The sequence below is a fragment of the Microtus pennsylvanicus genome, chromosome 9 (assembly GCF_037038515.1).
Source record: "Microtus pennsylvanicus isolate mMicPen1 chromosome 9, mMicPen1.hap1, whole genome shotgun sequence".
Lineage (NCBI taxonomy): Eukaryota > Metazoa > Chordata > Mammalia > Rodentia > Cricetidae > Microtus > Microtus pennsylvanicus.
Window position 1 is genome coordinate 41,334,294 of NC_134587.1, and position 27,850 is coordinate 41,362,143.

Here is a 27,850-nt window from a genome sequence, read left to right on the forward strand (position 1 = left end):
CTTCCTCACAGTCTCTCTCTTCCTCGAGGGTAGATTTTGCAAGAGTTCCGTCCTGGGGCCTTAGGAGTGAACCTGGTAGTGGTGGATAGGGAAGCGGAAACTGAAAACAAGTACATGCTAAAACAGGTAAGGAACAGAGCTCTGTGAGCCATGGGGTACGGTTCTGTAACTGTGGCTTTTCCATCCCAGGTTAGAGAGGCCTCTCCGACGCCCAGGATGCCCAGGAAGCCTGGTGGGGTAGGCTGTACCGTGGGACTTCCCGGAGTTCTATCTGTTCCCACGCACACAGGCTTTGGTGAGGAGAGACACTGTTTGACTCTGCTAACCCCAGTGCTTGTCTGCATGCCCACTGTCATCTCACTGGCCCCAACAACCCTGTCAGGAGTCCATCCTCACCAGGGTTGCAGCTTCCGAGAGGATTTGAATTTGATAAGCAGTAACACGGTAGTACTTAGTACAGAACCATTGATCTGACTGAAAGTGGGGGGGGGGGTCACAGAGACTGAGCAAAGGGCACAGAACTAGCCCAGCTGGAGTGGGATGTAGACCCACAGGAGCACCCCAAGAGGACTGGCTGCTGTGTAAGTCCCTTATACACCTTCCTCTGGGGTGGTGACAAGGACCTTGGGGATTGGGGCCTGACCATATTCTGCCAGGTCTCCCAACTGGCTGCAGCCCCGGGGGCGGGGCTGGGGCGTTTATGTACCTTTTTGCTAGCTAGCCCTGGGATCAGCTGCCTTGTCTCACACGCCAGTGGCCTAAGTGGCTGCCTGTCTGTCTTCTGAGCAATTAAAAGAGTTTTGTTTTGTTTTGTTTTTAAAAGCTAGCCACATCAGGTTTGATGCACACTATATACTCACAGCATTTGGGAGGAAGACCTTAGAGCTGGAGTTCAAGGTCAGCTTGGTTTTTCTAAATAGAAATCAGGTGAGGGGTTATAGGCAGGAGCCTGCGTGTCTTTCCGGTCCTCTGTGTGTTTGTAAGACGGGTACAGAGGTTGATAATATCTCATATATTGACGCTGTCTCAGCGGTCACCGCAGCTTCCTCCTCTCCTATCTGACAGCTGTGTTTCCTCCCAGCAAGTGCTGCTTCAGCGCGGTACGTGGCCCAGCCTGTCCTCTCATATGGCTTTAGCTAGATTTGTGTTTCCACAGAATAAACAACTGCGATAAACATCTTTAGAGATTTTTTTTATAGGGTCTCCTCCCTTGAGCACATATAACTTCCTTAGGAAAAAAATCCACGGAGTAGGACTTCAGGAACCATTGAAAGATTTTACTGGTTCGATTTGTTTTGTTTTGTTTTGTTTTGCTTTGTTTGAAGACCTGTGTAGTCCTGGCTGTCCTCGAACTCATTGTGTAGACCAGGCTGGCCTCAAATTCACAGAGATCCATCTGCCTGCCTCTTCCTCTAGAGTCCTGGGATTGAAAGCATGCGGAACTACACGACTGAGCTAAATCCTGTCCCCAACATTGCTGGTTCAATTTGTTCCTTACGTTATTTTAGAATAAGTGGTTTGGTTTGGTTTTGAGGCAGGATTGGACCAGGTTTTTCTTATAAGGCCAAGGAGGCCTCAAGCTCACAGAGATCTCCTGCCTCTGCCTCCTAAGCACTGGGATTATAAGCACAATGCCATCATGACCAGTGAAAGATTTTTACTATGTTTGGCTAACTTTCCTATAAACGGCAGTGATGGCAATGATGATGCTAGTGGTGGAGCTGGTAGTTGATGCGGTGGTGGAGGAGGTGAAGACAAAGGTAGAAGTGGGAGAGTTGGTGGTGGTGGAGGTGGTGATGAAGGCGGAGGTAGTAGACTTGTCGGTGGTAGCATTGGAGGTGAGGGGTGGTGCTGATAGCTGTGATAATGGCCGTGATAGTGATCGGGACAGCAGTGACAGTAAGTAGCAGCCACTGTTCACCACACATCTGCTAATTGAGCTTTTCTTCCTATGCCCTCCAGGTGGAGTGTATTGATGAGCACCACGCCAATGAGGCCCTGGAGGAGGTAATAATGAGTGGTTCCCCTGAGAGGATCAGGACTCAGCAACCACTCTGTGTGCCCACTTCCTGAGTGACAGCGTGAAGGGACGCCTGCAGTAGTCATAAAGGGAGTTCATGCTCAGGACATCCACTTCTTAATTGCCACTTGGGAATCTGTGCCTTAATGGCTACTCTGCCACTAACCATCTTTTTCAATTTTATTTATGTATTTATGCATGTGTGTATTTATGTATTTATTTATTATTGTTGGAGGGGGACAGAAAGCACATTGCACAGCCATGTGTGGGGTCAGAGGACAACTTTGTGCAGTCAGTTCTCTCTTCCCACCTTCACGTGGTTCTGAGGGTTGGACTCAGATCGTCGTGTTTTCTTTTTTGTTTCTGTTTTTGTTGTTTCGTTTTCAAGACAGAATCTCACTATGTAGTTCTGGCTGTCCTGGAACTCACCCTGTAGACCTCAAACTGGCCTCAAACTCACAGAGACCCACCTGCCTCTGCTTCCTCCTGAGTGCTGGGATTAAAAGCATGGGCCACCACACCTGGCTGGATTGTCAAATTTTCAAAGTAAGCACTTTAACCATCTTTTAAAAAAAATCTTCTTGTTGAAAGGTGGTGGCGCACACCTTTAATCCCAGCACTCCGGAGGCAGCAACAGGGAGATCTCAGAGTTCCAGGACAACTAAGGCTGCACAAAGAAACCCTGTCTGAGAAAAAAAAAAATGTTTTTGTTTTCTTTACATTTGTTTAGTGTGTGTGTGCGTGTGCATATGTGTGACTCGTAGCACACCTGAGGAGTTCAGAGGACATCTTTGGGGGATTGGTTCTCTCCTGTGCCTTCGCTCACTGAGTCATCTCACAGTTTCTGAAGATGTTTTTCTTCAGTGTTGGGACTGTAGTGCAGTGGTGGGGTTTGTGCATCAGCTGCTCAGAACCCTGGGTTCTATCGCCAGCACTGAACGGGAATTTTTTTTCTTCTAGTTATAAAAGAAGAACAGTACAAATTTTGGAAGCACTCAGAGAAAATATTTACAAAGAAAACATAACCAGTGTGTTTGCTGAGTGTGCCAGTGCACACCCAGTCCTGGCATTGAATGGGTCTTGAGTTGGAGGCAGCCTGGACTGCATGTGAGGCTCAGACTCCAGGCTGAGATGTGGCTGTGGTAAAGCAGCAGCCTCAACTACGCGAGGCACGAAAGAAGGAAGGGCCAGGGAAGGGTAGGAGGACGGTGGGCTGTAAGTTACCCTCACAGCCACAGATGGCCGCAGTTTCAAGCTTCATAGACAGCGGCTATGAGCACTTTCTTTGGGCCTTTCTAGCAATCTCACCCGAGGTGAGATGCGTCTCTTCCTCCATGATGGTCACTTGCCGGTTGGTTTCCTTCTGGAGTTGCCTGTCCCTGCACACTGCCAGTCAACACTCTTGTGTCATACACAGCATCACTGGGGCAGAGAAGGACCTAGTAACATTCTGACATGGGGAAAGAGCATGGGAGAGTCCACCATCTCACGGACATGTTGTCCATTCCCAATGATGTGTACCAGGCCGGGTGCTTTCCCACCCAGCTTCCAGGCAAAACTATTGCCCATCTGGCCACAGAGTCCAGGAGGCCATTTCTGCTGCCTGACTGGGTTTGTTTCCTAAGTACTTTTCTCACTGTGACTTTGCGCAGTACCGTATCCAGCCCGGCCTGCTCTCTCCTCTCCTGGCGCCCACTCTGGAGTCCCACACCAGCCTCCTCGCCTCTCCCCAGCAGGCTGCACAGCTTCCTTGCACACACACATTATGCCCCACCCAGAGCCGGTGGCCCACCTCTTGGTTGGAACATGTAGCAGAGCAGTACTGACTGAGACACTCTGTTCCCTCTCTGTACAGCTGATGTCCCTGATGAAGCTCCAGCACCCCAACATCTCTCTGTACCATGAGATGTTCATCATGTGGAACAATGAGGTGGGTTGGAGCACCTACAGCCCAGCCGCTGACCGCACGGATCACTGAGAGGCTGGCATCGCCTGGCTCCTGTGTGTGATCTCAAATGTTCCCCTAACAGCCTCATCACAGGAGGCCTGTCAGTCACTTTCACACAGTGGGTAGAAGTCAGTTAAAACAGGAGGTCAGGGGCTAGGCTCCAGACTGCATCTTTAATGGTGGGGTTTTGGCTTCTGTGGAAGGGGCTGATACTGGGAAGCTGCTCTTCTGTCCCCTCCCTCAATTGTCCCCACACTGTGGACTCCTTACTCCCCTGGCTCCGGAACAGTTACTAAATAGGAGAGCAGAGTGGGAACACTCATCTCAGTTCATGATGGAGTCTGAAGCCCCCGTGCCTCACAGTGGATTCTGAGTGGGGCTTCCCAGACCTGTGCCCTATTGGCAAAGGACTTCCTGTCTTGGTGATGAGTAGGGCTTTCCTAAAGCCCACCTGCAGAGGGGACTGAAGGGTCTCCACTCTGTCCCATCTCCACATCAGTTTCCTTGCTGGGTTGACAACTAGGGGCTAGGGAGGGCACTCACTGCACGCACTCCTCAGAGTTTTCCAAGCACCCTGCTGCTTTCAGAGAGGACGTTTCATTGGAGGAAACAGAGCTGGCCACTGGCTACACTTGAGCCCTGGGCAGGGTGGGATCCTCAGAGGAGCTCCCAGAGTCTTAAGAGAGGAACTGTTCACCAATCGAGGAATAAGGACAGTTCCACAAAGGGCTCTGCATACACAGAGGCCAGGAACAACCACAGGGCCCGCTGCGGTATGGCATAGGAATGGGCACAAGAGAGTAAGGGGGCCCCACTGGGCAGTGCTACCATTCATTGCCACCACAGACGGTGGCCATTGGAAGATGCCCTGGAGTAAGAGGTCCTACACAGCCCCCAAACCCAGGCTTTGAGCAATTGGTTAAGGAGCCTTGTGTTCTGACAGATCTCTTCTCTGTTCCTCTGCCTGGTGATGGACTATTACGCCACAGGAACCTTCCAGAATGTCATGGAGTATAAGAGGAATAGAAAAGAGACTATTGATTCTGAGGTAAGAGACACTCTGAGCCACCAAATCTGGTGGCCACCTAAAAGTCCCTGCAGTAGGAGACAGGAGCTGAAGGGTCTGGCCTTAAGTTTCTCTTCCATGTACGGAGGCATGCTACCACAATATGCACATATCTCAGTTGCATATTTTGATGCACTGTGCACATACCACCAGCAGCCCAGTGCTAAGGGTTAGACATCCTTAGGACCCAGAAAGTTGCAAGGCAGAAGCAACTGATGGGGTTCTGCTTCCAGAGACTTTAACGCACTTCCTAGAGGTCATCGAAGTGAGTTCAGTGTGTGGCTCGAATACATGTTGTCCACTCAGCCCTATGCCTTTCAGGTCTAGCCATGACTTGCTTCTCCCTGTGGTCAGCTAGACACCTTTGTTCATGGCAAGGCAGTGCCCAGTGGCTCTGCCTCTCCTGCACAGATGAGCCTTTGGTCACCCCCAGTCAGGGCTGTAGAGAGAGGCTGCCAGGAGCATTGGGGAAGGGCTCGTTTCTTGCCTAATCATCCAGGACTGGGTTCTTGAACCCAACAGCAGAAGATGTGGCTTCAGTAAGCATTCTAGCAGAAGCTAGTTGGTCAGGGTTTACCTTCCCCGAAGCAAAGAGGGTTCCCCTTCCATTTGGGGTCCTCTGGTCGGTTATCATGGGGCCTGTGTTTTCCCTGTCAAGAATTGAGGGGCTAGTGACATTTTGTTATGACTTTAATTTGCACTTCCTGTCATTAGACCAGGGAAACACATTTTTTAGATATGTGCTTTTGTTTGTTATGTTGGTTTTTTTTTGTTCTTGTTGTTTTGCTTTATTTTTTGAGGTGACCATGAACTCACTCAGTTCTGGAATTATAGGCCTCTAGCAACATTTTGGCCATTCAGAGTTTTTCTTCTCTGCCTGTTTAACTCCTCTGCACATTTAACTCCTCTGACCATTCAAATTTTTTCCTTGTTTATTTGTAGACATTCTTTACATATGGTAGATATCAGTGTGGGGCTTGCCAGTTCACTTGCTTGATACCACCTTGTGATAGGCAGTTCTTGGGGTAATGGAGGCCAGTTGATGAATGTCCTCCTGCGGTCAGGACCTTTTGGTCAGAGGTCACGGGGCTTTCCTTAGTTTTCTTCTAGACCCTTATAAGCTTTCACTTTAACCTTTGGGCCTAGTACCCTCCAGAGATGGTCTGAGCATGCTTCCCTCTGAGACTTTCTGTGCACCTGTGGGCCAGATACCATCTCCCCGAGAGGCTCAGAGGAGGCATGTAGCTCATTTCATTGCTTGCACCTCAGGGTCAGGCTCTGGGGTGGGCTTGCACCTTTGACATTGGTAGAAATCTGGGAAACCATTAAGTGAGCTCCTCTATCAGGATAGGGGCCACGGTGCACTTACCGGGAATATTCTAGCCTATGTCCATCCTGGGTCGGAGGTTCATTGCACATCTGCCCGGGAGAGGGGAGCATGGCCTCTGAGCTCACTTCCTCTTCCTCCCAGCATTCTGTTCTGTTTATTCCTCCCACCTATGTTTTAACCTATGAGGCCAAGCAGTTTCTTTATTACTTAACCAATGACCTTCCTCCATCAAGTGGCCACTGGCGGCCCCAGGACACCCAGCATCTCCAGCATGTCACTGCCCCACTGACTGTATGGTCATATGCACCCAGCTCTGCAGAGACTGCCTTTTCGGAAGTTCCTAGGCCCCTTCCAACACTGCATCCCCTACTTCTTCCTCAGTGGATGCACACCATGCTGAGCCAGTTGCTGGATGCCATCGAGTACCTGCACCAGCTGAACATCATTCACAGGTGACCATGGGGACTGTCCAAAACTCCCAGGTCCAGATCTGAGCAGGATGGGGCATCTTCTTTGAACTCCCCTTCCGCTTGTCTGAGAGAACAGGGCACCTCCCCATGAAGCCTCTGAGCGCCTGACTCACCCCAAAGTCACAGGGCTGTGAGAGTGTGGGGGCCGGGCGGGGTGGTTCTAAAGGGCAAGGGAACAGAGATAAGATGCCAACGAAGAGAGGTGAGGTTGCCTGCAGTAGCACAGCCTCTGGACAGGCCAGTATGAGTCGGGGCAATCCAGGCCTATCCTTTGACCCCTGCACCCAGCTTCAGGCCCAAGATCTACAGTGGGAGGATCTGGGAAATAGCTTCCACCAACACGGGCAATACGTGCAAAGTGAATGGGTGCCCATGTTAAAGTCACCGGCGGTACAGAAGAATGGGTACCTTCTCTAATAAGGTGCCTCAGTGCTTGTACTTTCAGTGGAGAAGGGGACTTCCCTAATGTACAGAAACTGAATAGAAGTCATATTTTGTTGTCTGGGTTTCTGTCCTGCCCAGAACAATTGTCCCACACCACTATTTTAAGAAACAATTATTTAATATGAGCATGGCATTTTCTTGAAGAGTGAAAAGGGCTGGGCCTGGCTTGGGAGAGCAGGCTTAAGGCTCGGGTATGTGCTAGCCCTGCCCAGGCTGCTGCATGGCACCAGGGGTCCCTGCTTTTGGTTGCAGGAACCTGAAGCCTTCCAACATCGTTCTTGTCAACGAAAACTACTGCAAACTGCAGGACTTGAGCTCCCAGGCACTGATGACACATGAAGCCAAGTGGAATGTCCGAGCAGAAGAAGGTGGCCAGAGAGGGGGGGTTATCTAGGAATGAGTGGCAAGGGAGGTGGTGGCTCTTGGCATCCAGAGGGCAGTGGCTACTCTTAGGGCTGGGCTTTTTGGCTCAGATGGTCCAGAAACCTCCTACCTAGGGCATAACACAGTAGACATGCCGCTGTGGGTAAGGCGCAGGGCCCAGAGGATGCCAGCCTGTGAGAAGGAGCCCTCAGAAGCACAGCAATGGTCGTGGGCCTCTAGAGATGCTGATTCTTGTGGGGAAGAGAGCATCCAAGAAGGACAGAAGCTGCATTTAGTGTTACACAAGTCCTCTGGGATGTAGGCACTGACCATGCATGATCCACAAAGGCCCAAAATAGCCCAGGGGATGAAAAGATGGTAGGGTAAAAGGGATGGAGTAGCAAGCCTGCTAACAGCTGCCCCAGATAGAGCAACCCTGGGAGAGAAGTCAGAGTCCTGTGGTGGCAGAGATTGTCCTTGGCACACCGAGTATGGGTGAGTGAGTAGATGAACGGGCAGACAGATGGATGCATGGACTGGCGATTAGGTGGGCACATGGAAGGGTGGTTTGGAGGTGTCAATGTTGTGTGTCCTTGGAGTCTGACTTTGCCGTTTGACTGGGAAATGAAGTGACTACCTGAGGCCAGGCATGCTGATAGAACAGGGCAAGGGCCCTGTACTTTCAGTTCTTTCTGCAGGGCTCAGGTTTAGGAATGAGGCAGGGCACCCAGAACTTTGCCCTGAGGTCCTGACATTTAGAAGGGATAAGCTGTTCAAAGAGGGCCACGCTTTAGTTTTTCTGGAATTTGTCTTTCCCATCTCTTGCTTGCTGCCACACTGATAGGCAGCCACTCGGGCCAGCCTGCCAGATAGCACCCAGATGGACAGGCCTCCCTGGTGAGGTTAAGGTCTGTCCCAACAGTGGGTTCATTGCTACAGCTTGCGATTCTCATCTGGCCCACGGAGGGTGACCGAAGGGTTCCTGACGTGAGCCCTTGCAAAGGAATACTAAAATGGGGACAGTGTGGCTGAGTGTGCTGGAGCAAGCCTGATGTCTCGGCACTAGGAGGCAGAAAGACCTGGGGTTCAAGACCAATATGGGATACAGGTGATCCTCTCTCAAAACACCCAAAAGGGGAGTGGTAGTGCTGAGGCAGGTTTGCTCTGCTGTTTCCCTGTCCCCAGGGAACATGGGATTCAGTGGTTCTTCCACCTTGATCTTGCCCACAGACCCCTGCCATAAGTCCTGGATGGCTCCTGAAACTCTCAAATTCTCCTTCACCTGCAAATCTGACATCTGGTCCCTGGGCTGCATCATTCTAGACATGGCTACTTGCTCCTTCCTGGATGTAAGTGTCTTGTGGAGAAGCCACCTGCTCTCATTCTTCTTACCATACTACCCTGACTTTCTCTCTGTTCCATGTAGGCTATAGGATGTTCACTTACCCCAGGCCCCTGCCTCAGTTCTTGCTCAGCCTGGTGAGGGAACACTGATAGCAGAGGTCATCTTCATGGCTCAGAGAAGTCCAAGTCAGATGCTCTTTTTCCTTGAAGGACACAGAAGCCATGCACCTGCGGAAGGGCATCCGCCAACATCCAGGCAGCCTGAAGCCCATCCTGAAGTCTATGGAGGAGAAGAAGATCCCCGGTGCAGAGATCTTCTGTTTGCTTCTGCCCTACATGCTGCACATCAATCCCTCTGATCGACTAGGCATCAAGTGAGCCCAGGGCTGGGTCTTCTTTTAGCCTATCAGTGTACCTCTGAGTATCTTCCCACCTTCACACACGGAAAGCTGTCCTGATTGGTCCACATATATTCCTCAAGTACCTGGCAGCCACTAATCTTGAGCATATGCTGGGGTTTTTTGGTTTTGTTTTTTTAAATTGGGTCTCACTCTGTGGCCCAGGCTAGCTTTGAATCCTTAGTGATCTTCCTGCCTCAGCTTCCTGACTGCTGGAATTAAGGTGTGCACATCTGGCTTTAAAAAAAAAAAAAGATGCAAGCAGCTCTACTTTCCCCTGACTGTAGAACAACTTCATGGACATGCATCACTTTCAGGAGCCCAGGGAGCTTCTGTTCTAATAATGTCAGTCAGAAACCCTATCATGTTTTTGTTACTGTTTCGGCTTGGTTTTTGGAAACAGTTTCTCTGTAACTGCCCTAGCCATCCTGGAACTAGCTTTGTAGACCAATCTGGCCTCAAATTCAGAGATCCACCTGCCTCTGTCTCCCAAGTACTGGGATTAAAGGTATGTGCCACCATACCTGGTTTATTTATTATTTTCTTCTGCTTTCTCTCTCTCCTTTTTTTTTCTTTTTTTCAAGACAGGGTTTCTCTGTGCAGCCCTGGCTGTCCTGGAATTCCCTTTGTAGACCAGGCTGGTCTAGAACTCAAGAGATTCATCTGCCTCTACCTCCTGAGTGCTGGGATTAAAGGCATGTGCAACCACCACCCAATGTTCATGTTTTTAAGGAAGAAAGGGGCATAAAGCCAAAGTTCTGGACCCAGGACCATCCTTGAAGGCCCTTCCACAGATAGAGTCTACTTCATAGAGTAGAGCAGGCTCCTATAAATGGAACTATAAAGATGGTTACTAGCTACACATGAGACACAGTGAAGCCCTACTCACCAGGAAGACTGCTGTTTAGCATCTGCCACTATGGGTCACCCACAGCCCAAGGCAGAGTGAGGCTCTTATGGAAAGCCACCTGTATTCTCTGTTCCTTTGCCAGGGATGTGATCCGAATCACCTTCATGAGCAGCTCCTTCAGAAACTCCTGTGTTGCTCTGAACATGCACCGGCAGGCGGTTCCCATTTTCATCACTGATGTGCTACTGGAAGGCAACGTGGCCAACGTCTTAGGTAACAGTGGGGACACGGGACAGGTCTGGGAGCTGCTGTGGCCTTGGCATTAGTTTAAGAGGCTTAGTGTCTTAGACCTGCTGCTTATGCATGATTAGTGAGTGGTCAGTTTCCAGGCCCCCCCCCCACGCTGTATACCCTGCCCTGGTTTAAGCAGCCTGGCCCTGCCTGTGTTTTCCCCGCTCCTCCAACCCCTGCTCCCACTGGACAAATCCCCTGTGTGGTTAAGACCTGTTCAGTGCCCATGTTGTCCAGAGTCCTATGCCCTTTGACTCCACACCCTGGATGCTGGGTGTCTTCCTCACTTGCTGTGTGCTTCCTGTGTGCCAGAGTGTATGACAGCAAGTACGGCCCTCAGGAGGCTTCCTATATGTTCTTGTTCCTGCAGATGTCATGCAGAATTTCTCCACCCGACCAGAGGTCCAGCTCAGGGCCCTTAATAAGCTTGTGACAATGCCAGAGGAAGATCTAGGTAACGGTGCAGGCACCTCCCCCAGGCTCCCGGGAAAGGCTGGGAGGTGGAAATGGAGCAGTGTGGATGGAGGTGGGAACTGCCAGCCTTTCATTTCAGGCTGCTAACTGGAATTCTTCCTGATCCCATGCTTACTAGCAGAGGAGGGTAGGAGAGAGGCTGGCTTTTCCGCATGATTTCAGCAGGTCAACAGGAAATCCATCTAGCATTAGGAAGGCTGAGGCAAGAGGACTGAGACCTGGACAACTATAGGAGAAAGGCCTTGTTTAAAAAAAGAAAAGATGGTACTACAGACTGAGACTTGTACAATGCTGGTTAACTGTTTCACTGCTCAACTACTTCCCCAGCTCTTTGGGGGGCTTTTGTGGTTGTTGCTTGTTTTTAAAGTTTCAGAAAGGGTCTTACTAAGTTGCTCATGCTGGTCTCAAACTCACTGTGTGGTCCAAAAAGTCCTTGAACTTGTGGTCCTTCTGCCTCTGCCCCTAGAGTACCTACAAGTGTGCACCATCACACCTGGTTGAAGAGACTCATCATCTGTCCCACCATCTGTATGGTGGGCATCTGCTTACTTCTCATTTTCCATTTTTATAAACAGCACCACGATTGACCACCTGGCATACTAGTCACTTGGCATACGTGGCTGCGCATGCTTGTACCCCTGGATATCAGAGTGTAAATGCTGCATACCATCCTCCACAAGCACACCAACATGCCCTCCTACCAGAATGCTCGAGAACAACTCTTTCCCGGCATTACGGCTTCTTGGGAAATTTTAAATGTCTGAAGACATGCTTTCTCTTCCTGTCTCTCCTGCTCCAATGTCATACTCGTATACCATCCATACACCCTTCCCTCCAGCTAGTTCGTCACTTCCTTCCTTCTTCCATCTGCTCACTCACCCGTCTTCCATTCCTCCATCTACCTATCCATCCACAAAACACATCCAGAGGACACCAAAGATCTGTTTGATGGTTAGGACAGCAGAGGTTACAAGGAGGCTGATGTGTGACTCCTAATGAGTTAACAGACCCCTCATATTGGCCGTTACTCTCCCGAAGTCCCTTTTATAGTGAGACTGTAGCCGAGATAAAGCCCAGGGCAAGGCAGTTGTCTTTCTGGATAACAGGGGCTATAAGCCCAACAGTGGGCCTCATCCACCACCCCAGAGCTGCCTCTTCCTCGGCCTCGTCAGAGTGAACTTCCTGTGGTTATTTCCTGGGCACAAGTGTTCCTCAATCTGACATCGTTTTCATAAGCCAAGTCTCAAGACAGTGACAGCCACAGGGGCTGGGTTTACACAGCCATTTTTTAAAATTTATTATGCATATACAGCCGGGCGGTGGTGGCGCACGCCTTTAATCCCAGCACTCGGGAGGCAGAGGCAGGAGGATCTCTGTGAGTTTGAGACCAGCCTGGTCTACAAGAGCTAGTTCCAGGACAGGCTCCAAAACCACAGAGAAACCCTGTCTTGAAAAACCAAAAAAAAAAAAAAAAAAAAAAAAAAATTATGCATATACACACCAGAAGAGGGCACCAGATCTCATTATAGCCGGTTGTGAGCCACCATGTGATTGCTGGGACTTGAACTCAGGACCTCTGGAAGAGCAGCCAGTGCTCTTAACCTCTGAGCCATCTCTCCAGCCCCCTTATACAGGCATCATTGACTCTCAGCTTTGGTATCTAAAAGTGAGCTGAGAAGACTTGCTTCTTGAAGCTGCTTCAAGTATATGCCTTGGCAGAGCTGGGCATGGTGTCATTGTGCCTGTGGTCTTTTACTCAAGAGGCTGAGGCAAGAAAACCACTACAGCCCAGGAACTCCAAGTTAGCCTGGACAACACAGGATGTGGACCTTGACAGATGGTCTGCTTCATGAGCTCCATGAACACACGGGCTGGTCATTCTCCTCTGCCCTTGTGTTCACCCACATGGATCCTCTGTATTCACTAGCGGGCTCCCAGCAGCCTCTGGGTCACACATCCCTGCTGCTCCTGTGCCTCACTGTGCTGTGTGCGGTACAGGCTTGCCATGGCCCCCAGAGCTGGTGGAGGAGGTGCTCAGCATCATCAAGCAGCACGAGAGGATCCTGGACATTCTGCTCAGCACCTGCTCCCTGCTGCTGCGTGTTCTGGGCCAAGGTAGGCACCAGACTGGATGGAGAAGCCCCACCCTCCTGGGTCCTCTGCCTCACCAGCTCCTCCAACTTCCCACTCATCCCCAGCATCTGTCTTTCCAGTCTGTTGTTCCCTTCTGTGCCTATATAACTCCATCTCAGAGAGAGAGCATAATTAACATCTGCACTCACCGGGTCTACATGGGGCCAGGGACCCTGGATAAGCCCGTCTCTCTCAACTGTTCCCCAGCTCTATCATAGGAGCTGGACAGGATGGTCTAGTGGGCTTGGAGGGTGTGACTGCCAGCAGGGGGACAGCACTCTGCCGCTGAGCTCCCCCAGCACTCAGGAACAGGAAGAAAACAAGCTACATCTTTAAGCCTGGAGCATCTAGTTACCCCTTTACCTTTCTAGTCTTAATACTGAGGGCCTAACCACTACACAGATTGTGTCTATTTTCAGGGAAGAGGGGGTAATCAAATCCAGGTCCTCTTGCATACTAGGTAAGCACTCTACCACCAAGCAAGAGCCCACAAATTCCATTAAATATTCATTGGGAAGGACCCAGCAAGGTCTTGGAGGCCAGAACTGGAACTAGATGCTATAAGCTTGTTGGTGAGCAAGGCCCCCATCTTTACAAAGACCTGACCAGTGCCTAAATAATAGACAGATCTGTTTCTTTAGTTCAAAGAGATGATGCTGTACCCACTAGGCTCAACCTTAGAGCCCAACTGTGGGGTTAACCCACGTTCTTTGTCTGGCTCCATCAGTACTGGCACAAGACTCAGAAGCTGAGATCCCAAGGGACCATTTTATCATCTCTTTCCTGATGAATGCCTTGAGGAGCCACCCCGAATCTGAAAGGCTTATTACCATGGTTTACAACCTGCTCGCTATTATCTCCAGCCAAGGTGAGTGTGCTGGTCTTTTTCTGTTCTTCCTTTCTACTCTAAAAATCCAGGGATGGAACAGAGGCCTTGGGAGATGGGCAGGAGAGGAGCTCATTCTCAAGATGGATAGCCATACTGTTCTCTGCTCTTAATGGCAGCCATGGGTACTACTTGGAAGCTGAGGACAGTGGCCAAGAATCAAATGGGTAGTTAACAGGTCAGGTCAAGGTTAGACACTGAGCCACTCCACGTCTTTGGCTTCTCACCTACACTAAGCCCACTTGAGTGAGAGGCTTATTAGAGGTAGGTATAAAATAGACCAGCCAGGCAGGCTAGGGATTGCATCAGCCCAATGGGAAAAGGATTTTTAGATACCTTTCCTCCAAGTGTTTGTGGTTGTCCACAGGGTTGATCTCTGAAGAGCTGGAGGAGGAGGGGTTGTTTCTGCTTGCCCAAGAGCACCTGGACCACTTCCAGAAGGACAGGGACATCTGCCTTGCTATTCTGAGCCTGCTCTGGTCCCTCCTGATAGATGGTGAGGCCTTTCCTTTACAAGCCCCACTGCATGAGACCTGCTAAAGCAGTGGCTTTCAACCTGTAGATTGCGACCCCTTTGGGGGCTGAACAACCTTTTCACAAAGGTTGTCTAAGACCGTCAGAAAACAGATATACATTATGATTTGTAACACCAATAACTTTATGGTTAGGGGTCACCACAACACAAGGAACTATATCAAAGGGTCACAGCATTAGGAAGGTTGAGAGCCACCATAGTAGAGCCTCTATATCAGCAGTTCTCAGTCTGTTACAACCTACAGGTTGAGAACCGCAGCTCTCTATCTTATCCCTTAAGCACAGGAGGGCAACCCCAGCCCTATGGGGCTCTTCTGAGAGCCTAGCACAGGGGCACAGTGAGACACAAGTGAGATAAGAGAGGAAGGCCTTCAGGATGCCTGTCCAGTGAGTAGGCAACCCTGGCTTTAGAGGTCAGCCAGAACTTGATGCCCTATCCTGGTTTTTGTTTTAAGATGGGGGCTCCAGGGCCTGTCCTTCCCCCTCTTCTAGATACTGTTTTGCTCTAGGAGAGAGGGTTCCAAGCCATGGCAGCTCCAGAAAACTGCAGAGATCCTGCTAATGCCACAGTGCAGAAAGTCCTCATCTCTACTGATTAGTCTACAGTAGACACTGGCATTGGAAAGCCCCAGTTTCCATCTCTGAGGACATCTGTCCCCTTGATTGTCCTCTGCTGTTGTTGGTGGGAGAGAGCAGTATGGAGGGTACACATGCAGCAGGTACCTCTCTTCATACGTGGCATGGTGTCTCCCACCCTTGTCCTGATTCTAGCTGCCACTTTGGACAAAGAGCCCTTGCAGAAGCTTTCAGTCGCAGTCACCTCGGTGCTGGCCATGCACCCCGAGGACGTGGAAATGGCTGAAGCTGGCTGTGCGGTACTCTGGATGCTGTCCTTGTTTGGTGAGCAGCCTGAGGTCTTGGTAACAGGGAGGGTGACCCTGGACACATAAGGCAACAAAGTTTATGCTCTGTAGGCTGCATAAAGGAGAGTCAGTTTGAGAAGGTGGTAGAGCTATTCCTGAGAAGCATGCAGCTGTGCCCTGGCAGAGTTCTGCTGGTGAACAATGTTTGTCGTGGCCTGGCCAGCCTTGCAAAGGTGTCTGGTAAGTCTGGGAAAAGACAGACTGCCACCATGGAGGTGGGACAGAAGCTAGCTCCCGGGGCTGGAGAGATGGCTCAGCGGTTAAGAGCACTTATTGTTCTTCCAAAGGTCCTGAGTTCAATTCCCAGCAACCACATGGTGGCTTACAACCACCTGTAATAAAAAAATCTGGTGCCAACTTCTGGCCTTCAGGGACACATACAGGCAAAACATTGTATACATAATATATAAATCTTAAAAAAAAAACCCAAAACCAAAACCAAACAAACAAAGCTAGCTCCCTGCAGTGATGTCCACCAGCTGACCCCAAACTGGAACAGGAAAAACCAGTCTTCAGGAAACCCCGCTGGGACTTCTCTAATTTGGTGTTTTAGGACCACCTCCCCACCTATACACATGGGATACCCCACAGCTGCATGGATTTCCTACATATAGGTCTGTCTCCAAGTCCAGGCTTAGGCCACCTCTTACACTAAGTACTGGCAGTTGTCCTTTGCAGAGAACTCTGGGCCCAGGAATGGGCCATGGTCAGCAACAGTGAACAGTAGGGATGTTCCCACCCTTGGTCTGTAACGACCACTTCCCTTGCTCTAAGAGCTGTCTCCTTGGTTTCATTCCTGATGGGTTCTACTCAAGCCAGTCCACTGGGCTTCCCAAGCTGGTGGGACCTCCAGGAAGCAGTTGGGGATCTTAGTTCCTCCTGACTTATCCCTGATATCCTTATACACAGCACCCTGTGGGGAGGGTTCAGCCCTCTGTACCCTGTTAACTGATGCAGAATGTTAGGCCACCTGTACAGGAGACCCTCCTCCTCAGTGCCACAGCAGAGGCACTGAGGAGAGGAACACAAGTGCTGTATTTCCCTTGGGCGTGGGGCTCGCTGCCAACAGATGCAAAGCTATGCTGCAGAGACAAAGTGGAACAAGCACCTCTTCTAGCATTTTACAGAGCATGGGTCAGCCCTGACTTCAGGAGCTTCCTTCACAGAAGGCTGGGATTCCTGGTCAAAGAGAGCTCTCCCAACAGCCTTATGACCATGGTCATGCTACTTCCCAGTGACAGTGGGTACAGGGGGCTGAGAAGTAAGGGCAGCTGCAAAGGGGCTATACTCGAATTTATTAAAACCCAAACTCCCTTGCATCCCTCCCCTAGAACTGGTGGCCTTCCGAATAGCAATACTGGAAGAGGGCAGCAGTGGCCTCTACCTCCTCCAAGATATCTACCATCTCTACAATGATGACCCTGAGGTGGTTGAGAACCTCTGCATGCTGTTGGCCCACCTGGCTTCCTACAGTGAGGACCCTTTCCTTGTCCTCTCCCTGGCAGGAAGGGAAGGAGTCCCAGAGCTTGGTCTCAAACCCCTGTGACTTCCCACTCATTAACTCCGAGCAAAAGTGGTACCCAACTGACCTTATCTGGCTGGTGGGCAGGGATCCTGAGTCTCACCACCTTCTCTGTTCCACTGCAGAGGAGATCCTGCCAGAGCTGGAGTCTGGAGGTATCAAGGACCTAGTCCAGATAATCCGGGGACGTTTTACTTCTAGCCTGGTAAATCACGGTGACACCTCTATCAAGCTGGAACCCTTGTGTGGCACTGACCCAGAGTTCCACATGATGCTCTTCTATTACTCTCTTCCTGTGATGGGGCTAAATCCAATCTCAAGGGGGAAGGGTAGCTAGACCACTTCAAAGATTCCATCCATCAGGGGGCTATGTTATCAAAGTAATTGCTCCTGGATCCTGACACCCCCGGAACAAATGGTTCACTTGTTTCCTCCTCCCAGGAGCTGATTTCTTATGCTGACACGGTACTTCAGGCACTGGAAGCAGCTGCACACTCCAATCCCCAGAAGCAGCAGCTTGAACCTGCTTCAGAGCCGGAAGCCCCCAAGGTCTCCTCCCCACCTCAGAAAGATCCTATCTTCCGGCCCTGAAATGCTGCCCTTCTGGTCCTGGAGAGTACTGTATTTTGCACTCCTTGGTGAATAAAGAAGCCCTAAGCTGGTCATACCATGCCTGGCCGTGGTGTCAATGGTCCTGCACTGCAGGGTATCAGAAACGTCTAGATGATGGGAAGAAGCTAAGCTTCCACAAACTCCATTTATCCATCCATTTATTTTTGATAGCGCTGGGAATGGGCCCAGGGTCTTGCACACTGCAGACAAGTGCTCTGAGTTCACACCTCAGTTCACAGCTCCACTCTGAGAGTTGTCAGGTAGGTCCATAAAGTTCATTGCTCACTCTGGACCTGTTGCCAGAAGACAGCAGGCAGATGCCTTTCTGTTTGCAGTGCACCAGAGTGGTAGGATCTTACACCTCCAGGTGTACCTGTGCCCTAAGTCTCACCCAAGGACTATGTGGAGAACAGCATATTGGATGTTGGCATTTTTAGATGCTGAGCCAAGCAAGGAACATAGGAGCTAAGTAGCTTTAAGAAAGTCCTCACTGGGCAGCTGCTATGTTGGCCAGATTGGCTTGCAGCAGACTGAAGGCCCTTGGATCCCTTAGGTCCAGCAGTGCTTATCCCCTTCCCCACAAGAGGAGACGATACTCCTTGCTCTTTAGGAGAAGGTGCTGAGTGCCCCGGCTGAATGCAGCTGTGCTCAGTGTTAAGGGTGGTACAGGTGGTTGGCATACACAGACACTGCAGCACACTCATCCATTCCAATCTCTCCTTCCTCTGAACCTACGCCACACCCAGACTTCTGTCCTGGTAGCAGAGTCCAGGAGGAGGAAGTTCCAGCAGCTCCCATGTCACACCTCTGCAGCCATGGCTCTGAAAACGCTCACCAGAGTGAGTCCCTGCTGTGCAGAAATCTGATGGGCCTCCATAATCCCATCCCAACTGCCACTGAAGAGTCACTGAAGGATGCAGAGGAGGTGGCAGTAGTAAGCTGGTGCTAAGCGTACTCGCTGCAGGGCTTTGGGGTGGTGGCTGGGGGGCGCCGGTCTGCAGTAATGCTCTCCCACTGCCGCTTTGCCATGATGTACAGCCTCATTGCTGCCTGGGCATCCTGGACCTGGGTGACACACAGCAATGTTGACTACCCAGCTAGTGAGAAGACATGGTGGCCAGAGGCCACAAAAGCAACCCTATGACTACTGAGTCTTCATGATAGCCACAGCACTGAGGCTACATGGCCAAGAGAGGCACATACTTCATAGGGTGACCGTGGTAAGGCGATGAAAGAAAATCATGAAAAATGGCTGGAACACCAGAGCACAAGCTAACTCCAGTGCTTCAGAACCAGCCACTCTGTTAATACGGGCAGAAAGGGAAACCATACAGCAGCAGGAAGCCGCTGAGATAGGCACAAGGGCTCGAAGAGGTAGAGGCTGCACTGCAGGGAAACCTGCTCTCTAGAAAGACTGATTGGCCAAGGTGTGTGTGTGGGGGGCACTGTTGAGACTGAGAGCCCAGAGCCATAAAGTCCTAAGGCACCTTTGTTAAGGTTTGGAAACGCTCTGTTCCTCCATGGCTCAAGTGCTGGAGCTAAGTCATCAACATGGCAGTACAGGGGTAACAGGACCTTTCAGTGTTGGGGCCTAGTGGGAGGTCAAAGGGTACTAGAAGCACATTAGGTGATTCTTGGGGTACCAGTAAGTTCTGCCAAGAGTGAACTGCTGCTTCTCCCTCCTTGACATCTCTCTGATCAACTAAGCCTCATTACCATGAAGTCCCTAACCTCAGTTATTTAGTAAAATACTGCAAGTACACTAATAGTCTTCAATTAGACTGGTGAATTTTGTTTCAGATTCTTACAGAGTATTCTTTGTATTGAGTTCAAGTTAAATATAAATATTTAAGATATAATCAACATTTACTGAGCCTGATCTGCCTAGGATCCTCTCTTCTGTGTCTACGGTCAAGTGATACATACGAACCTAGGTATTAAGGTCAGGGGCTGTTACCCAATGATACTTACTGAACAATGTTCTGCCTGCTGGACCCTGATCCCCAGAATTTTCTCACAAAGTTGTTTCAGAGATGGTCTTCCACTCTGTAGAGAGAAGGTGCATACCACTGAATGTGCTGCTTTCACAGGCTCTGCCCAAGGAGGATGCAGATGGCCACACCTCAGTCCTGCAGTTTTCTTTCCACCAGGAGTATCTGTGGCATGTAGGGTTGCAACCATTAGCCCACTGTAGCTTATGACATTGCTTATCAGCCAATAAAGGAGGAGTTGGGGGCTGGAGATCTACCAAGTGGTAGAATGCTTTTAATTTTTAAATTTTCATTAGTGACACACAGATATGTCTATCTGCATGTGGGTATGTGCATGTAAGTGCAGGGCCTAAAAAGGCCAGAGGTGTCAGGTTCCCTGGAACTGAAGTTCTAGATGACTGTGAATCACCTGACAAGGGCTCTGAGAATTTAACACATGCTCTCTGTAAGAGCAGCAAGTGCCCTTAACCAGTGAGCCACATCTGAGGAAACCTGTGGAGCCAGTTCTCTTCAATTCCAGGGATCAAACTCAGGTTGCCAGACTCAGGCAGCAAGCCTTCTTAAAGGTTAAAATGAGAAACCAAAACAAACTAAATCCCTTTAGCCACGGGGGGGTCAGTGCCAGGGACCAGCCACGGTTCAAGACTCATTACGTACCCTTACTTGACTCTTGAAAGGTTTGAATTTTTGGGTGTCCCTGATTTTCTTTTTTGGATGATCAAGGAAGAGTACCTAGAAGAAAATGATGACAAGTATCTTCATTTCAGTCTGCAGTAGTGGAGCCCCCTTTCCCCTCTTCCAAAGAACCAGAAGGTGTAACACTCAGAAAAAGGCAGAGCTCCTTAAATTAATCGCTCTCCCTTAAGGGGAGGCCCAATATTAAGAACCATGTTAATAAAAATAAAATCTTGGCCAGGTGTGGTACACACTTTTAATCCTAGCACTCTGGAGGTGGAGGTGAGTGGAAAAAAAAAAACAAAAAACAAACAAAAAAAAACAGAATAGAATAGAATCTTGACATCAAGATGCTGAGAAAAAAAGTCAATTAACCTGCAACCTTCTTTATCTGAACTGATTCTGTTCACGGGGAAGCACAAAATGAAAGTTAACAGCTTACCCTGCAACCTGGGAGACTTCACACAGCCCAAAAAAGTAACCCACTAGAGGAAGCATGTATGTCCCTGGTGACAGTCTTCTCTAAGGTGACTCAACATATCAGTAGGCAGGTAACTTTCATTCATTTTCAATTGTAAACATTTGTTATTTTTATTTTTTTGGTGCGGGATGAGACCCAGGGCCGCATGCATCCTGCCACTGAGCTATGTGCCTAGACCTATACATTTGAATGGGAACTAAACTCCCACCTAGAGGTTCCTGAAACAGAGAGTAAAGTGGTACCACAGTTCATACCCAGCAGGCATCTAAAGGGGCATCAGCTACAAGTCAGATGTCCTAGCACTGGGTGGTCTCTGAGCCCAGTCACCTAACTGGCTGATGTGTGGCTGGTCAAGGGAGGTGATTAGCTGGAATGACACGGAGGAAACATGTGCCCATGCGGATCCTCACTAGGAACAGCTGAGTAGTAGCAGCAGGTCAGCTCTGCCAGCCTGGGATGCTGAGGAGCAGTAGGGAAGTATCTGGGTGTGCACCCACTGCTCTCATGGAGCCATCTCTCAATACCCCAAAACTCAGCTCTGCCACCCTTAAGCCTAATCCCTGTCTCCAAAGGATTAATCAAGATCTGCTTACACTGTGTGATTGTTGGTGGCACCCAGTAAGGTTCTGATGCCTGGCTTTAAATATCCACCATAGCAGAGTGCCGCAGAGGTATCCCTTATGCCAAGTAGACTATGCTCCCATTTTCCTCCAATGGACCAGACAGCAGTTTGCTTGTGAACTTAAGGGACCCATGTAATAAACTCAAGCTAGGTCTTCCTCAGATGCCAGGGGAGAACAGGAGGCTGGGCTTCCAGCATCACAGCCATACCTAGATATGAAGTGGACAAACAACAAGAACCCCAGGGGTCTAACAGTGTAGAGAAATTTGTCTCTGGTCAAGGGGCATACAGCTAGACACCAGGCCATCTGCCAGATCAGACAGGTGACACTCAGAGTCCCCTTCATAGAACTGTCAGCCCTCTGGCACTGGAACCAGTGTAGTCAGGACTCTAAAAACAAGTACCTAATGTGGTCTCTTAGACAGCAAGAGCCCAGGTACCTGACACTATTCCCAGAGAACTTCCAAGTCAAGATAAAAATTCAAAATGAAAAATCCCCCAGAGTGGTGCTTCTAGAGACAGGCATGTGGGGCCGTGTGTGGCTCACATGAAAGAGCTATGGCCCCAAGACCAGCACCTTTAAATCATTGTGCAACGCGTGCCCCACCAGGATTCTGCCCTTCAATATTTCTGCCACTTCCTTCTTCACAACTTCAAACTCTTCTCCTGAAAACCAAGCAAAGAAGTGGTTAATAACACATAACTCACCTAGATTCTCACAGACGTTCCTCCCGTTCCCTGGTCAGACTGATGATAACAGGTCAGGCCCTTAATGATACATAGAGCTTCAATGGGAGGTAGACCCCTACAAGTGTCTCGCTGGACCCCAGGGACGTGCAAAGCCTAGGAGACCCACTGTGCCTTGTGCTCTGCTCTCACTTTGGGGGACAGTTAAAGAAAAAAAAAGGGTGGGGAGGACAAGCTCTACTTAAAACCAACTAGTGGACTGGCAGCAGTTAGCAAGCCCCAGAGAAGCTTAAGAGCATTTAAGACTCTTAGGTATTCCTGACGATATACTTCCCACTCAACACAACTCATACTTATGACTTCCCAAGTGGACTCAGACTGCATCTCTCCCACAGACAGTACAAGGAGGGCTGCATGAACCCGAGTCTGGTCTGCTGCTCTTTCCCAGCAGACATCCTTTGGGGACCACCCTGCCCCCACTCCTACCAAAATCACTTCTGCTCAACTCTGTTCAGAGCTAATAGGACCAGACTCCTTCTGAGATAGAACACAAGAGCTGCTGGTCAGCTTACTGTTCAACAGAGCCACCTTATTGGCCATGGATACCAAGAGAAGCAAACAGGCGGTGAAGGTGAGGAATGGGGGAGAGATCACAAGGCTGCATCTCTAGTGGTCTCCAGGTCTTTCTAGGAGGCAGGCTCAGAATATCCTAGATGTCCTCTCCTATTATAAATCAGACCTAGTCTCTGCTACATTAGGTCACTTCTTCCAGCCCCCTCCCTATCCAACCCCTGCTCAGAACCAGTCTTCTGATCTCCACCCTGTTCTCAACATCCTGCTGGAGGCCTTACTGCTAACACTGCACTAGAGTTTCCCAAACAGACCCTGTGATCTGTCCCCCAGCTCCCATGTGCCCTACTCACCCTTCATGGCTTCCCTCCTGGTCCCTAACACACTCCATTTTATTCCCCACTGCTATACAACAGAAAGAAATCCAAGAGCACTGTCCTGGGTAGGAGGCAAAGAAGCAAGAACACAAATAGACAACAGCCAGGAAAGATACCTTTTGCATCTGCACAGTATGCTACTCTGAGGAAGAGGTAAGCAGTGCCAGGACCCCTGTCACACCTTGTTCCAGAACACCAAGGGGAAAGCAGGAGAGAAATAAGTCCTGCTACCATCTCCATTGCTACACTCAAATCCTATGGACATCATACCCTGCTTCAGGTTCTCAGGCCGTATCCCACTGACTGCTGTCCTGTAGTCTGTCACGGGCTCAGTTGGCTTCACGTACTTGTCGTAAACACACTTCCCATACTGGTTCACGATGGACACACGGGCTGCGATGCTCTCTTCCCCCTTGGGGCCCACGCCTACCATCTCACAGTCCAGGGCCAAGGCTTTTGTCAGGCTGAGGGGAACCAAAGGCCCCAGTGTAATAAATATCACAGACCGGGATTCTAGGCCAGTGAGCCAAGACCATTCATCACCATTTTGCACCCCTAAAACCTACTGGGCAGTCATGGCTCAGTGTTTGCTCCTCCTCCCCTGAGAGATTACAGCCCCAGAAGGCAGAACATTCCCAGCAGCCATGGCCTGAGCCCGCTAAAGGCCTGTTCCTTCTCCAGGGTGATGTTACTCTTGCTCTGCCCCAGCCGCTTCCATACCAGCATGGCTGCCTCTGGGCCTATGGCAGCTTCAATATCATCCGGATCCACATCATCAAACCAGATGTCTTCCCTATGAGGCAAGGATGAGAGTGTCTGGCTGTGAATAGACATGGGGCACTGGATGCCTGTTGAAGGAATCTCTCTCCCTGTTGGTAGGCTGTGAGGAGCGGGAGGGCTAGCAGGACTGTGCCCCAGCACACTCAGTCCAGTTGAGCCGCTGCTGCACTTTCCTTTTACTGCTGTTCTTTCTTTCTCTAATACCTGTGATGGCCAGAAGAGGGCAGGCACAGGATCCCCTGAAACTCTCGGAGTTATATAATAAAGTTGTGCACTTCCAGGAGGGAATCCAGGCCTATGAAAGAGCAGCCAGTACTCTTAACCACTGAGCCAGCTCTCCAACTCCTCACAGTTGTTCATTAGTATCTGCAAATGTATCTATTATCCAAGACTTAAAACTACATATAAAACACAAAGAATGGCCGGGCGGTGGTGGCGCACGCCTTTAATCCCAGCACTTGGGAGGCAGAGACAGGAGGATCTCTGTGAGTTCGAGACCAGCCTGGTCTAGAAGAGCTAGTTCCAGGACAGGCTCCAAAACCACAGAGAAACCCTGTCTCGAAAAACCAAAAAAAAAAAAAAAAAAAAAAAAAAAAAAAAACCACAAAGAATGTAATTAACAGAAATGTGACCCACTTCAATAGAGTTGACCACTGACATCTAATTAAATTATAGATGTGATATCAATCAGGATACACAGGCAGGAGGACTGCATGACACAGAGACCAAGGCCTTGCACTGTCTCCACATTTTGGAAGAGTGAGAAAGACACAGTCGATATTAGATGTTCCATGGCTATCTGATGTCAGTGTACTAACAGGCCTCTTGTTTTATGTTCCTTGCCTTCTTCACTAGGCTACCCTGACCACCCCCCATACAAATGCTAAAGTAAACATCTGTATCTCCCCTACTTCTATCAGCCTTAGGAAGGAAGCAAGGATGAGAGTATCTGGCTGTGAATAGACATGGAGCACTGGATGCCAGTTGAAGAAATCTCTCTCCCTGTTGGTAGGCTGTGAGGAACAGGAGGGCTGGCAGTGAGGGGGCAGCACTGTGAGGGCTGGCAGGACTCTAAAAACAAGTACCTAATGTGGTCTCTTAGACATCAAGAGCCCAGGTACCTGACACTATTCCCAGAGAACTTCCAAGTCAAGATAAAAACTCAAAATGAAAATCCCCCAGAGTGGTGCTTCTAGAGACAGGCATGTGGGGCCCCCTAACCCAGCCTGCCTGTAGGGCTCAGAAGAGGCAGCCAAACCCATACCCTTTACCCTTCAGCGCTATGTCCTGTAGTCTAGTCTGTCCTGGTCTCAGCAGATTTGACAAAGCTGTCATAAACATACTCTCCATACTGATTCCCAAGGGGATGCTTTCCTTCCCCACAATCCAGGGCCCAGATTTTCTTTAAGCTAAAGAGAAGGAAAGGCTCAGATAGCAAGAGCCAGACCGCCTTATAAGCACATCCCTTCGAGGAGAAGTATCACCACAGTGCTCATTAAGTAGCCAAAGACACTAACACATGCTGTACCTCAGCTCCCCTAATCATACAGATGGCCTCACTGAAGAAAGGATGCAGAAACATGCCCAAAGCCATCAACTGGCAAGAGGCAGGGCTGGGCTTCACAGGACTCCTGGTTCCAGCACACATTAATGCCAAAGTTTTTTTGTTTTGTTTTGTTTTTTGGTTTTTCGAGACAGGGTTTCTCTGCAGCTTTGGAGCCTGTCCTGGTACTAGCTCTTGTAGACCAGGCTGGCTTCGAACTCACAGAGATCCGCCTGCCTCTGCCTCCCGAGTGCTGGGATTAAAGGCGTGCGCTACCACCGCCCCGCTCTAATGCCAAAGTTTTTGCTGGCCTTTCCCTTGTGCCAAGCTCTACGCTGGGGTCCAAAGACACAGCACTGACTGTACAGGGTCTGCCTTCAGCAACCCACACTCTAGGGGAAACAGATGACAAGTAAACAAAACAAACCCCATAGGGTCAGAGAGGAAGACTGCACCAGGACCAGTGCTCATGTCTTCTCAGCGGGGAAGACGTGGAGGCTAGGTGCTCATGAAGGACCATCTGTATCTGTGGCCCAGTAGTAAAGGACATACCAGTCACCAAAGCAGAGCTGATACTCACTCAGTAGGCGTGGACTGATTCAAGACGACAGCTGCCTCCTTAGCTTTCCGCTTATGCTTGGTGTCCCCTTGATGAGAAGAGATGTCACTACATGTCCTCTTCTTGGCTCCTTCCTTCTGTTCTGTTGCAGAGGTATTTGTGGGAGGTACTGGTATCTTCCTGTCCTTCTTAGATGTAGATGTAACAGAACCCCTAGTGGTCTGGTCTTTTTCTGTTCTCTTCCTGTCTCCCTTTGACTTTTCTGAGGTCTCTTTTTTGTTCTGCTGGATTATCTGGGAATGCATTTTGTCATCGTTCTGAGAGACAAGAGGTTTTTCTGGGACCTGTGACTTTTGTTTCAGCAGCTAATGGGATCAAAATTAAATATATGCCACATTTAAATTCTGAACTGACAAAGCACAGACTAAAGAAACGTGTATATAAATGCATACACAAACATGTAGCTACCATCCACAAACAATTCCAGTCACCATCACCAATAGAAAATTATTGGGAAAACCCTTTATTTTATTTTTAAAATTTTATTTTTATACGTATGGGTGTTTTGCTTGCATATATGTCTGTGCACTACATGCATGCCTGGTGCCCACAGAGGACAGAAGAGGACACTGGATCCCCTGCAACTAGAGTTAGACAGTTGTGAGTCACCACATGGGTGCCAGGAATTAAACCAGGGTCCGCTGGAAGAGCATGCACACTCTTGATTGCTGAGCCATCTCTCCAGCCCCTGGAAAAGCCTTGTTTTTACTCCTAAGTCACTGACATTGAGATTCTTTTCCTTGGCTTATCTCAACGCATAATCTGGCATCTGCTTCTTCACTCTGCATTTCAAACTCTATGCCATGCATACCCGAGTGGCTTAACACCCAGAGCATTTCATTCTGGGGCAGGAGCATCATTTCCCTTCTTTAATGTGGAGTTGCACATAGAGTGACTTTCATGGTCGACACGCTGGGACACAATGATCACTTCCTTTACACTATCTCTGGAGGCTGGCTACAGCTCAGGGTCTGAGGAAGACCCAAGGGAAGGGAGAGCAATGGAAAGAAAAAAAAAATCCTATCAAACCAGAGATGGTTGATGAGAACAGCCACAACTTTGATCTTATCCAGGCAGGGGCAGAGATCCAGGCAAACAATTCCTTCCCTGTTTTCAAATCCCCAGCTAAGACCCCAGCAAGATGACATCCAACTGCAGTGGATTTCTACTTACTCACCCCCCTAAGAGTCAAGAGACCCGAAGGGCTTTGATTCTTGTAGAAAGCAGAGCCAATTCCAAGTTCCCTATAGCAAATATGCATTCCAGGCATTTAATTTTACTAACTTTGGAGAGAGGGGGAAAAAAAAAACTGGCTCATAGAGCTGGGGCTGTCCACAGGGCTTGGCTGCTCCTGTGTGTACAGAGAGGAAAATACACACTAAGGAACAGGTGGAGATTATGGAAGTTCTAGGTTCTCTTTCTTATGAACTGAAGCTCCATGGCATACACTCGAGGATTGGCTGGAGGTCAGCAGATCAAAAAGCATGGTCAGTATCCCAGTTCTGCTACTTATGTGCTATGTGACCATTCTTAAACCAAACCCCTTAAGTTCTGTGTCTCAATTTCCTCATCTAAGAAACAAGGACAGTAACAGCATCTAGTAAGAATTTATGAATGAGGGTGGGTATAGTGGTTCACACCCATAATCCAGCATTTGGGAGGCTACCTAACGTAGGAGGACTACCACTAGTACGGGAAACCCTGAGCTACACAAGTTCCAGAACAGTCTGGGCCGGAGTTCTGGGAAAGAGTTTAACACGTTGGCAGGGTGGCAACCTAGATATGGGATTTGTGATTGAGAAAAATAATTTGAGGGAAGCAGAGAGCAACCTCTATAGAATGGAGAAGCACTGGCCACTACTAAAACTGTCAACAGGCCAGACAGCCACAACTACTG

At 49.5% G+C, this 27,850-nt stretch overlaps 2 protein-coding genes across 9 annotated transcripts in view; one reads left to right on the forward strand and one right to left on the reverse strand.

The window, feature by feature from the left end:
• On the forward strand, nt 1–17,665 carry Stkld1 (serine/threonine kinase like domain containing 1). Of its 5 annotated transcripts, none has more exons than XM_075985533.1 (18): nt 1–126; nt 1,963–2,007; nt 3,876–3,950; nt 4,912–5,016; nt 6,746–6,816; nt 7,531–7,646; nt 8,872–8,990; nt 9,196–9,359; nt 10,376–10,506; nt 10,895–10,978; nt 12,997–13,113; nt 13,859–13,999; nt 14,385–14,513; nt 15,323–15,451; nt 15,526–15,654; nt 16,806–16,946; nt 17,122–17,201; nt 17,438–17,665. In XM_075985533.1, exons 1-18 carry the CDS (start codon nt 115–117, stop codon nt 17,585–17,587), a joined length of 1,938 nt encoding a protein of 645 aa, XP_075841648.1. In that variant the 5' UTR covers nt 1–114; the 3' UTR covers nt 17,588–17,665. The 5 variants fall into 5 exon arrangements, with proteins under 5 accessions (XP_075841648.1, XP_075841647.1, XP_075841651.1 ...); XM_075985532.1 differs by having other exon boundaries at nt 4,958–5,016; nt 6,676–6,816; XM_075985536.1 differs by having other exon boundaries at nt 4,958–5,016.
• Nucleotides 15,367–27,850, reverse strand: part of Rexo4 (REX4 homolog, 3'-5' exonuclease) — a 13,130-nt gene continuing 646 nt past the window's right edge. The window contains exons 2-9 of one of the 4 annotated variants that reach the window (XR_012911805.1): nt 25,915–26,258; nt 23,667–23,804; nt 23,282–23,475; nt 21,955–22,043; nt 20,257–20,331; nt 19,580–19,654; nt 18,444–18,673; nt 15,367–15,489 (exon numbers count right to left, since the gene is read on the reverse strand). Coding sequence is in view for 2 of the 4 variants with exons in the window: in XM_075985537.1 (XP_075841652.1) it covers nt 18,554–18,673; nt 19,580–19,654; nt 20,257–20,331; nt 21,955–22,043; nt 23,282–23,475; nt 23,667–23,804; nt 25,915–26,258 (1,035 nt within the window). In the remaining 2 variants the exon portion in view is untranslated. Of the gene's footprint in view, nt 15,490–17,749; nt 18,674–19,579; nt 19,765–20,256; nt 20,332–21,954; nt 22,044–23,281; nt 23,476–23,666; nt 23,805–25,914; nt 26,259–27,850 lie in introns of those variants that run through there. The other 3 variants (XR_012911806.1, XM_075985537.1, XM_075985538.1) reach the window with 3 other exon arrangements.